The following is a 13,003-nucleotide window of genomic DNA, read 5'->3' on the forward strand; positions in this document are numbered from 1 at the left end:
AAAATGGTTTTAAAAAATCTGTATCACTTAATAAACCAGAGGACTCAGTTCACTTGTAGCCAAAACATAAAATGTTCAGGTCCAAATATATATATATGTACACACATAATTTTTTTTAAATTTTTGGTGAGGCAATCAGGGTTAAATGACTTGCCCAGGGTCACACAGTTAGTAAGTGCCAAATGTCTGAGGTCAGATTTGAACTCAGGTCCTCCTGACTTCAAGGCCAGAGCTCTATCCACTGCACCACCTAGCTGCCCCCCACCAAACATTTCTTTTTAATATAATATAACAAGACCAATCAAACTATTAACTATCCTTAGAAAAATGGGGGAAGACCAAATGTATTATATTTTCCCCATGTAAATGACTTCCTTATCTATTTGAATTTAGAAGTATCTAGGTCTAATAAACAAATAAGGAGAGCAAGGAATAGTTTACCTTTCAGATCTATGGAGAACAGAATAATTTATGACCAAACAAGAGATAGAGAACATTGTGAAATATAAAGTGGATAATTTTGATTACATTAAAATAAAAAAATTTTTGCACAAACAAAGCCAATGTAATCAAAATTAGAAGGGAAGCAGAAAGGTGGGAAATAATTTTTACAGGCAGTGTTACTCATAAATGCCTCATTTCTAAAATATATAGAGAACTGAGTCAAAGTTATAACAATATAAGTCATTCCCCAATTGATAAATGGTCAAAGGATATGAACAGGCAGTTTTCAGATGAAGAAATTAAAGCTATCTATAGGCATATGAAAAAATGCTCAAAATCACTATTTATTAGAGAAATACACATTAAAACAACTCTGAGGTAGCACATCACACCTATCAGATTGGCTAACATGACAAAACAGGAAAATAGCAAATGTTGGAGAACATGTGGGAAAATTGGAACACTAATGCATTCTTGGTAGAGTTGTAAACTGATCCAGCCATCCTGGAGAACAATTTGGAACTATGCCCAAAGGGTTATAAAACTGTGCATACCTTTTGATCTAGCAACATCACTATTAGGTCCGTATCCCCAAAAGATCATAAAAAAGGGAAAAGGACCCATATGTACAAAAATATTTATAGCAGCTCTTTTTGTGGTGGCAAAGAATTGGAAATTGAGGGGATGCCCATCAATTGGGGAATGGCAGAACAAGTTGTGGGATATGAATGTAATGCAATACTATTGTTCCATAAGAAATGATGAGCAGGCAAATTTCAGAAAAACCTGGAAAGTCCTAGATGAACTGATGCTGACTGAAATGAGCAGAACCAGGAGAACATTGTACACAGTAACAGCAACATTGTGTAATGACCAGCTTTGATAGACTTAGCTGTTCGTAGCAACACGAAGATCGAAGACAATTTCAAAATGCTGTCCATAGCCAGAGAAAGAACTATGGAGTCTGAATGCAGATAAAAACATACTATTTTCTCTCTTTTTCTTCCTCATGTTTTGTTCTTTTGTTCTGATTCTTCTTGTACAACATGACTAATGTGGAAACATGTTAAATATGATTCTGTATTTATAGCTTATATCAGATTGCATGCCATCTTAGAGAAGAAGGGAAGGAGGGGGAAAATTTAGGACTCAAGCTTTTATTGAAGTGAATGTTCAAAACTAAAAATAAATAATTTTTTTTTAAAAAAAGAAATGTCTAGGTCTTTATTTTTTTTTCATGCTTATTTACTTTTTTAAAATTTTTTTTAAATTAAAAAAATTAAAAATTTTTAACACGTTTTTAAAATTTTGGGTTACAAATTTTCTCTCTTCCTCCCTCGCCACCCACCCTCATTGAAAAGGCAAGCGTCTCAATACAGGTTATGAATGTGTAGTCATGCAAAACACTTCCATAGTAGTCCTGTTGTGGAAAACATGTATAAACAAGTGTATTTCCCTTCATCCTATCCTACCCCCCATTTATTCTATTCTGTCTTTTGACCCTGTCCCTCCTCAGAAGTGTTTGCTTTTGATTATCCCCTCCCCCAATCTGTCCTCCCCTCTATCAACCCCCCTGCTCTCTTGTCCCCTTCCCCCCTTATTTTCCTGTAGGGTAAGATAGATTTCCATGCCCCATTGTGTATGTTATTCCCTCCTTAAGCCAAATCCTATGAGAAGAGATTCTCATTCCCTCTCACCATCCCCTATTTCCCCTCCATTGTAAAAGCCTTTTCTTGTCTGTTTCATGTGAGATAATTTACCCCATTCTACTTCTCCCTTTCTCCTCCTAGTATAATACTCTCTCACCCTTAATTTTATTTTCCAAATATCACCACTTCATCTTCAACTCACCCTGTGCCTCTATCTATGTATACATACATATTTTTTCCCTCCCACTACCCTAATACTGACAAAGGACTCATGAGTTACAAATATCATCTTTCCATGCAGGAATGTAAACAGTTCAACCTTAATAAGTCTCATGATTTCTCTTTCCTGTTTACCTCTCCCATGTTTCACTTGAATCTTGTATTTGAAAATCAAATTTTATATTCAGCTCTGGTCTTTTCCTCAGGAATGCTTGAAAGTCCTCTATTTCACTGAATGACCATTTTTTACCCTGAAGGATTATACTCAGTTTTGCTGGGTAGGTGATTCTTGGTTGTACTTTTATCTCCTTTGCCCTCTGGAATATCGTACTCCATGCCCTCTGGTCCCTTAATGTAGAAGCTGCTAAATCTTGTGTTATCCTGATTGTGTTTTCACAATACTTGAATTGTTTCTTTCTGGCTGCTTGCAATATTTTCTCCTTGAGTTTTCCTTTGGGGATTTCTTTCAGGGGTTAATCGCTGGATTCTTTCAATTTCTATTTTGCCCTCTGGTTCTAAAATATCAGGGCAGTTTTCCTTGATAATTTCTTGAAAGATGATGTCTAGGCTGGTTTTTTTGATCATGGTTTTCAGATAGTCAAATAATTTTTAAGTTCTCTCTCCTGGATCTATTTTCCAGGTCAGTTGTTTTTCCAATGAGATATTTCACATTCTCTTCTATTTTTTCATTCTTTTGGATCAGTGTTACAGTGCCTTTATTTCTCAAATTGTCACTAGCTTCCAATTTCTCCATTCTAATTTTTAAGGAAGTATTTTCTTCAGTGAGCTTTTGGACTTCCTTTTCCATTTGGCCAATTCTGCTTTTTAGGGCATTCTTCTCCTCATTGGCTTTTTGGGCCCCTTTTGCCATTTTGATTAGGCTATTTTTTAAGGTGTTATTTTCTTCAGTATTTTTTTGGGTCTCCTTTAGCATCACTCTCAGTTTTTCCTCTACTCCTCTTACTTGCTTCTCAAAATCCTTTTTGAGCTCTTCCATGGCTTGGAACCAATTCATATTTTTCTTGGAGGCTTTGGATGTAGGAGCTTTGGCTTCATTGTCTTCTTCTGGTTGTATATTTTGATCATCTTTGTCACCAAAGTGAGATAATATAGTCTGACTCTTTTTGCACTGCTTGCTCATGATCCCGGCCAATTACTTGAGTTTTAAACTCTTTGTTAAGGTAGAAAAAATATGTTTCCAGTGTGGAGAATGTATTGTCCCAAGCTTTAGGGGTTTTGGGCAGCTGCTTTCAGAAATATTTCTAGGGACCTGCAAATTTTCAGTTCTTCCAAAATGCTGTGATCAAGGGTGAGGTGTTTACTCCTTTCCTGGACTGTGCTCTGGTCTATTAGTGACCACAAGCACTCTTTTCTGTCTTGGAACTGTGAGGGTTTTCTCTCCACAGCCACTACCAGCTCCACCATGCCAGCGCTCCTCCTTGTCCCAGGACTGCCACCCAGAACTGTGACCCTGGTCCAAGCACGGGCAAAGCAAGAGAATCCTGCAGCAGCAGAGAGAGCCCTGCAATCCCCCTCTAATAAGCCACTCAATTTCTCCTCAGTCTGTGGGCCGGAAGCTCAGGAGGCAGCTGCTGCCCCAGGGGCCACACTCTTGGGAACTGGAGCTAAGACCCCGTGCTTTTCTCTCACCATCACAGAAACAAACTTTCCCCGCTAACTTTCTAGGTTGTCTTTGGTGTCTGTGGGTTGAGAAGTCTGGAAACCACCACAGCTGCCCGTGATTCAGTCCTCCGAGGCCTACTCTAGGTTTGCTGCGGTCTGCGCGCCCATGCCAAACTGCTCTCCTCTCCTAGCCTGGGATGATATACCTTTCTGATCAACCATCCAGGTTGTCTTGGGCTGGAAATTTGTTTCACTCTGTCTTTTTGTGGGTTCTGCTACTTTAGAATTTGTTTAGAGCCATTTTTTACAGGTATTTGGAGGGGTTTGGGGGAGAGCTCAAGCAAGTTACTGCTTTTACTCTGCCATCTTGGCTCTGCCCCCCCAGGTCTTTAAAATAAAATGAGAATTGGTTCTTTAGATTGGTCAGTTGATTAATAAACAGGTCTATTCTATTTATTTTTGTAGGGCAGGCATTTGAAAATTTATTAAACATGTCAAAATATCCATAATTCAAGCTTTTCTGTAAATATAGTTTCTTTACCTCTCTGGATCAGAGGATCAGTTTGATCATTAAGCATTGATTACTCAGTTTTCCAAAAATATTGACAAAATTCATAAATTTCAGGAAGAAGGGTTGTATGTTTCAATCTTCTTTGTCACCAAAGTAAAATTCTATGGTCTGACTTTTTTTTCCCATTGTTTGCTCATATCCCTCCCCCCATGAAGAATGCTTTTTGACTTTGGTGTCAGAGGTTCTGGGTTCAACTGCCACCTTAGATTACTTAGTACCTGTATAATTTTGGGCACATCTTCCATGGCCCCTAGTTTTTCCATATATAAAATGAAATTATTGGTCTAAATTAAGTGACCTTTAAGGTCCCTTTTAGTTCTAAATCTGTAACTCTATAGTGTAAGATATCGTGCTGGGAGGGCTCCTTCCCTCCAAAATTTTTTTTCCCATGATTTCCCATGAGATCGCCCAAATTTTGTGCCTCCAGATAAATTTTGTTATTATTTTGTCTAATTCTATAAAGTAACAGTTTGCTAGATTTATTAGTATAAAACTAAATCAATTAATTTAGGTAGTATTATCATTTTGATTTTATTGATATGACCTATGAGTAGTTGCTATCTATTCAACTAGTTAAATCTTTTTTCTGTAAAATGTTTTGTGGTATAAATATAATTCTCGTGTGTATTTCTAGATGAAATCCCTTCATACATTCTGTACTTATTTGGAATGGAATTTCTTTTTCTCTCTCTTTCTACTGTGTTTTGTTAGTATATAGAAAGGTTAATGATTTTTATGGGTTTATTTCATATCCTGCTACTTTATTGTAGTTGTTGTTTCAACTCATATTTTGGTGGCATTTCTGAGGTCCTCTAAAAGTAGAAGGGCAGGATAGATGTAATACTGAATGTGAAAGAGAAAGATGTGAGTTTAACTCCTATCTCAGATATTTTACTAGCCATACAACCCTGGCCAACTCACAACCTCTGTCAGCCTCAATTTCCTGAACTATAAATTGGGGATAATTATAGCATCTACTTACCAGGGCTGTTTTGAGGGTCAAATGAGATAATGTGTAAAGCACTTTGCAAACCTTAAGGCGCTATATAAATGGTAGCTTTCTATCATATCATCCTCAAAAGGTATTTCTTCTTTGCCTCTGCTTATCAGTCAGTCAACAAGCTTTTATTATATGTTCGTTATGTGGAAAATGTTGTGGTAAGGCATAGGGGAAATAGTCATTGTCCTCAATAAGCTTATATTCTAAAAAGAGAGAGAAACATGAAAATAACTAGGTATATACAGGTAATTGCAGAATATACAGATATATCGAAGTTAAATATCATAGATGAAGACACTAGCAGCTGTGAAAGAAAATGGAATTTGAGTTGGGGCTTGAAGGAAGCCAGAGAAACTTAGAGGTAAAGGTAGAGAACTTCTCCTTGCTAGGAATAACAAGTACAAAGGCAAGTAAACTATTATGATTAGATAATAGAGTTAGGGAGGAGAATAAAGTATAAGAATATTGAAAATGTAAGGATCCAAATTGTAAAAAGCAAAACCAAAAACTCAACAGAAGAGTTTATATTTGAATCTAGAAGTAATATGGAGCCACTAGAGTTTAATTGAGTCTGGGGGTGACATCCTTAGATGTTTACTTTAGGAACTGAGTGGAGGATTGATTGGCCTGGAGAGAGACAAGGAAGCAGAGAAATCAATTGGTGAGTTACTTCATTAGTCTATACAAGAGGTGATGAAGTCCTGAACCAGACTGGTGGCTATGTGAGAGGAGAAAAGGGGCCTATACAAACAATGTTGTGAAGATAGAAACAGGATTTGACAATAGATTAGATATGTGGGGGGAGTCCAGTGAGGAGTCAAAGATGACAGCAATGTTGGGAGTTTGGGTAACTGGGAGGTTAGTGATGCCCTTAAGAGTCCTAGAGGAGTTTAAACCCCTAGGAAAGGGTTTAGGGTAAAGACAATTGTGTTTTGAACTTGTTGAGTTAGAGATTCCTTTAAGACATCCAGTTCAAGATTCTAGGGCTGGATATATAGATCTAATAATCATTTGCATAGTGATGATATTGAAGTAATGGGAGCTGATGAGCTCACTAAGTGAGATAATATAAAGCAAAAGGAGAGGTGTACTTAGGACAGAACCTTGAGGGACACCTAGAGTTCATAGACATGAGAGATAAAGAATCAACAGAGGAGAAAGAGAAAAAGCAATCAGATAGGTAGTAAGAAAACCAGGAGAGAGCAGGGTCACAAAAACCTACAGAAGAGAAAATATCCAGGAGATTGTAGTCAGTAGTGCAGAGGTCAAGAAAGATGAAGATTTAGAAAAGGCCATTAGATTTGGCAATTAAGATGTTATTGGTAACTTTGGAGAGGGGAGTTTCAGTTGAATGATGAGGTCAAAAGTCAGTTTACAGAGGGCTAAGAATAGAGATTTTACCTGAAAAGGAGGAGAGATATAGGATGTTGGCCAACAGGGATAGTTGGATCAAGTGAAGCTTTTTTAAGGATGGGGGAGACATGAACATATTTTTTTTGGTGACAGAGAAGGAGCCAATAGATAGGAAGGGAATGAAGACTAGAGAGAGAGAGATTGGGGATGATATTGTGGTAATCTTCTGGAGAAGATGGGGAAGGGGTGGAATCAAGGGTACATATACAGGGGTTGGAGTAAGGGGAAGGGAATAAGCATTTATATAATGCCTACTTTGTGCCAGGTACTGTTCTAAGTGCTTTTTACAAATATCTCATTTGATCCTTGCAACAGCCATGCAAGGTAGGTGCTGTTATCCCCATTTTACAGTTGAGGTAACTCAACCTTGTCAAGGTTGGCCTTGATGAGGGGAAAGGCTACCTCTTCATGCCAGACCAGAGTGTAGGAGGAGATTGTGAGGATATCTGATAGATGTGAGATGAGGAGGAGAGGAGAAATTAGATTTCTTGGAGAATGGCTCCAATTCTTCAGTGAAGTTTCAAGTGAGGTCTTATCTGAGAGGGTGAAGTGTGAGGGGCTTTGGAAAATTTGAGGATAGGTTTAGATTAGTTGCTATGGAGAGTGTGATAGCAAATTGATTAGGAAGGAAGGAGGAGGAGGAAGAAAAGGAAGGAAGGAAAGGAATACTATGTGCCAGGTACTGTGCTAAGTACTTTGCAAATATTTTGATCATTTGATCCTTACAACAATCCTGGGAGACAGGTGCTGTTATTATCCCCATTTGATAGTTGAAGAAACTGAGGCAGAAGTTAAATGATTTGTCTCTGATCATATAGCTAGTAAGTGTCTGGAGGCTAAATTTGAGCTCAGCTCTTCCTGATTCCAGGCCCAGTGCTTTATCTACTCTCTAGGAGCAGACTGGTCTCATTGCTAGTGGATTACATAAATTTGTAATGAATCTATATAGTTTTGTGATTTTTTTCAAGCTCCATTCAACAGCCCATGAGTTATAGTAAAGTAGGTGTGTGGTGGAGATGATCCTTACTTTACTCTACATCTGCTATTCTGCCTGGTTTTAACTCCATGGAATAAGATGCCCCAGGTGCTGGGTACTCCCCGGTCTTTATTTGTCTCCCCTCCCTTTCCTGCTTCCTTTTGTGTTTTGTCTCTTCCTGTTAGATTGAAAATTCCTTAAGGGGAGGGACTGTCCTTTTAGAAAAATTAAGTGTTTAGCACAGTGCCTAATAAACGTGTATCAGACCCACATGTACAAAAATATACATAGCAGCTCTTTTTGTGGTGGCAAAGAATTGGAAATTGAGAGGATGCCCATCAGTTGGGGAATGGCTGAGCAAGTTGTGGTATATGAATGTAATGGAATACTATTGTGCTATAAGAAATGATGAACAGGCTGGGAAAGAAAAACCTGGGAAGACTTATATGGTCTGATGCTGAGTGAAGTGAGCAGAACCAAGAGGACTTTGTACACAATAGCAGCCAAGTTATGCGATGACTAAGAATGTTAAACTGAACCCTTCTCAGCATTACGAGGGTCTAAAACATCTCCAGAGGCCTCAGGATGGAAAATGCTGTCCACATCCAAAGAAAGAACTATGGAAGTCGAATCGCTCTCACTTATTTTTACCTTCTGTTGAGTTTTGTTTCATCTTTCTGATGGTTCCTCCTATTGGTTTTAATTTTTACTTAAAACTTCACTAATGTGAAAATATGTTTAATGGGTATGTAAATGTAAAGCCTATGTCAGATTGTGTGCCGTCTTGGAGAGGGTTGGGGGGAGAAAAAGGGAGAAAAATTTTCAACTCAAAAGCATATGGAAAAAAAAATAAAAATTAAGAGAAAAAAATAAACATGTATCAGATTGGATTGGATTCTGGGTTAGCATTTGGCAAGGTGTGATTGGTGATAGAACAAATATAGAGTTTGCAACTGATAGAGTTTTTTATATCTTTTTCCATACAGGAAAGTATAAAGCACATACAACTTTTTCATTAGTCATTGGCCTACTTATAGAAGCAAGGAGTAAAGAGGACTGAGGAGAAAAAAAAAACTAATTGACTTCTGCTTTCAAAAACTTTGAGTGTATTAGCATTCTCTCAAGTATGAAACTTTTCTGAAAATATCAATTTCAAGGAAAAAGAAGTCAAAGATTTTATAGCATTAAAGAGAGGGCCATTTTATCCCCAAGACATCTTTAAACTTTGAATAGAATGTTAACAAAGGCATAGGTTTTTATCATCTCCAATTCTGTTTAGACATTTAGACATCCAAATTCTTGGGCTCTTGAACTCCAAAGTTCACTTAATCAATGACAATCTTTTGTCATTCCATCTTTTCCTATTTTTATGACTCCAGGTACTCATTCGCACCATCCTTTAATTATTTCTTAGGCCATCACTCCTGCCCTTATCATATTCTCTTCCCTTCCCAATCCTGATGCCATTATGATATACAAAAATAGTTAAGATAGAATAATTTTTTGCTCACATGGCTGTTGCCATGGTTCATACCCTTATCACTTTTTACCTAGACACGTCACTTTCTAATCAGTCTCCCTGTTTCTAGTCTCTTCCAACTACAATTTATCTTCTATGTCTTCCAAAATCATCTTTCATAGGTCTGACCATGTTACTTTAACACTAACACTAATCCTAACCCTTGCTCAAACTTCTTCAGTGGCTTCTATTGCCACTGGGATAAAATGCAAACTTCTCAGCCTGGCATTTAAGATTTGTTATCTTAATTTTTTTCTAATATTCCCAGTTGTTAAAGTTCTTTCTTGTCAAATTGTGTTATATTTTCTTATCCATACATTGTAACCTGCAGTAGAATGTAAATTCGTTGAAGTTAGAAACGATTTCATTTTTTTCTTTGTACCTTTAATGCTTTGAACAATGCCTTGTACACATTAGATGCTTAATAAATGTCTGTTGAACTGAATGTAAGCATTTACTCTTTTCTTAAAATTCTGGTTTTTTAGCTACAAATTCTTTCTTTCCCACATCTCACTTCTCACCCCCACTGAGAAAGTAACCAAAAACTCCCTACAAGCATGTATAGTCAAAACAAATTCCCATGTTTGTCATGTCCGAAAACAAACAAACGCAAATGCCTCAATTTATATTCTGAGTCCATCACCTTCTTCTCAGGAGAGAAGGCAGCGTGTTTCAACATGAGTCCTCTAGAATTGCAGTTGGTTCTTATGTTGATCTGAGTTCTTAAGTAAAGTTGTTTGTCTTTATAATATTATTGTTATTGTATAAATTGTTTTTCTGGTTCTCACTTCACTATACATTAGTTTGTACAAGTCTTCAGAAGTTTTTCTGAAATCATCTCTTTCATCATTTCTTTCATTTCACAATTATATTCATTCACATTCATATACCTTAACTTGTTCAGCCATTCTCTAATTGATGGGTACTCCCCCACATTTACTTTTTGAAGATGATTTTTTTTTTTTGCAAAATGCCATTTCAGAACCTTGAGAAAAGCTGAAGTTGTTTCTGGGGAGAGCTAAGCTAACCAGTTTAGAAATAAACTTTTTTGGTCACATTCTGAATTACAAATTTGAAACTGAACATTCTGGTAAAACTTCAAGTCTTTATGAACTTGAAAAGTAGATATACTAGTCAACTTAATAGAGACTGTCTAGATTACTTCTCTCATAGCCTTGAAAATTTTCTTTGTCTAATTCATAACTGTGATTTATTGATTCTTTTATAATTTATATAGGAACTAGCCAAAAGGATATATTTTATTGTTTTAAGACATATAAAAATTAGGCTATACATGATTATCTTCCATTAATGATATTTTTGCTTTATGTAATGGTTCTTTCTCTTTCTTTAGATCAGTAAACCTACCTGCAGAAGATGGGACATATATTGATGAAACAGATGGAATGTTCTCTTACACAGAGCCTAAAGATACTGTTTATGGACCTGCACTACTAATTTCTTCCATTGCTGGGCTAGTTGGTGTAGAAGCAGAAACATTCAAGGTAATTACAACTGTATTTTAGATTATCCAACCCCTGCTATATTATACTTGGCTTGGCATAGAAAAATTGTGCTTATCTTAGAAGTTGGGTTATAAGGATGTGTTCAAACATAGGAGATTACTAAGGCATGGAAGATTACTATTAATATTTCAGTATAACTCTTTAGATAGAATTTAATTCAACAAATATTTATAAAGAACATATAGTTAGAGCACTGTGCTAGGAGGAGAGGGAAATAAGATATGATCTCTCTTTTCATAGAGCTTATACATATTCCTGACCAACTCTATTATTTTTACCAGTTTATTCTATAAAATGGGGATAATAAATCTGCACTAGCTAACTCATGGGACTATTGTGAGGCTCATATTAACTGAAAGATAGAAAAATGCTTTTGAATATCAAAAAGCACCAAGTAAATGAGGTTTAAAAAACTAGTTTGGGATATATAACCTATGGTTTAAGATTAGAAGGACCCCTTCACTGGACATTCTCGAGCAGAGGATGAACACTCATTTCTCTGGTTTTTTTTATGGTGGAGATTCTTTTTGTGAATGGGTTGGCCTTAATGATTGATGAAGTGCCTTCCAACTTTCAGACTTTCTGGGAAATTGACTCTAAGAAACTTAATTTATGTATATTCCTTAATATTGGACGAGTTTTTCTCCTTTTGAGAGAATAATACACTTTTGTAATCACAATGCACTAGTAATAGTAAATAGTAAATGTCATCTTACCTTAAGATTACTATGTTCTTTTCTTTTTCTGTTTCTTTTTTAAAAAAGCTTCACTAACTAGAATTATTTCATTATATTAGTTGTCTGAGAAAGCCTTGAGGGAAGTAAAGGTACATAGGACAAGAGGACAGATAGGACAAATTAAAAAAAAAAAATTTTAATAGTATTTTTCCAAATTATATGTATATTTTTTTTTGGGGGGTGAGGCAGTTGGGGTTAAGTGACTTGCCCAGAGTCACACAGCTAGGTCTGAGGCCGGATTTGAACTCAGGTCCTCCTGACTCCAGAGCCAGTGCTGTATCCACTGCGCCACCTAGTTGCCCCCTAGCATTCATTTTTACAAGATTTTGAGTTCCAAATTTTTCTCCCTCCCTTTCTCTCTTTCCCTCTTCTTAAAATGGTAGGCAATTTGATGTAGGTTATATATGTGCTGTCATGTAGAACATATTTCCATATTAGTCACAGTTGTGAAAGAAGAAACAGATCAAAAGGAAAAAAAACAAAGAAGGATAAAGTAAGTTAAAAAAGTATTCTTTGATCTGTATTGAGTCCATCAGTTCTTTATCTGTGTGTGTGCAGCATTTTCCTTCATGAGTCCTTTGTACTTGTCTTGGATCACTGTGTTGCTGAGAAGAGCTGAATCATTCATAGTTGATCATCACACAATGTTGCTGATACTGTGTACAATGTTTTCCTGGTTCTCTGCATTTCACTTTGTATCAGTTTATACAAGTCTTTCCAGGTTTTTCTGAAATCTACCTGTTCATCATTTCTTATTGCCCGATAGTATTCCATTGCATTCATTGACTACAGCTTGTTCAGCCATTCCCCAATTGATGGGGATGTCCTCAATTTTCAATATTTTGCGACCACGAAAAGGGCTGCTATAAATATTTTTGCATATATAGGTCCTTTTCCCTTTTTATGATCTTTTTGGGATACAGACCTAGTAGTAGTATTGCTAGATCAAAAGGTGTATGTGTGTGTGTGTGTGTGTGTATGTATATATGTGTATACACACACACACACACACACAGAGTTTGGTTGCCTTTTATGCAGAGTTCCAAATTGCTCTTCAGAATGGTTAGATCAGTTCACAACTCCACCAGTCGTTCATCAGTGTCCCAATTTTTCTATATCCTCTCTAACATTTATTATCATTTGCCTTTTTTGTCATATTAGCCAATCTGATAGGTATGAGGTACTACCTCAGAGTTATTTTAATTTGCATTTCTCTAATCAAAAGTGATTTAGAGCACTTTTTCCTATGCCTTTACATAGCTTTAATTTCTTCATCTGAAAACTGCCTATTCATGTCCTTTGACCATTTATCAATTGGAAAATGGC

The 13,003-nt window shown here is 36.5% G+C and overlaps 1 protein-coding gene across 1 annotated transcript in view; it reads left to right on the forward strand.

The window, feature by feature from the left end:
• The window catches only part of LOC110209593 (cilia- and flagella-associated protein 43-like), a 180,952-nt gene that overhangs the window by 5,820 nt on the left and 162,129 nt on the right, over positions 1-13,003 (forward strand). The window contains exon 5 of the mRNA XM_078151617.1: positions 10,769-10,919. Coding sequence (XP_078007743.1) covers positions 10,769-10,919 — 151 coding nt within the window. The remainder of the gene's footprint in view (positions 1-10,768; positions 10,920-13,003) is intronic.

The sequence above is a fragment of the Phascolarctos cinereus genome, unplaced genomic scaffold (genome assembly GCF_003287225.1).
Source record: "Phascolarctos cinereus isolate Bilbo 61053 unplaced genomic scaffold, phaCin_HiC Scaffold_3;HRSCAF=262, whole genome shotgun sequence".
Lineage (NCBI taxonomy): Eukaryota > Metazoa > Chordata > Mammalia > Diprotodontia > Phascolarctidae > Phascolarctos > Phascolarctos cinereus.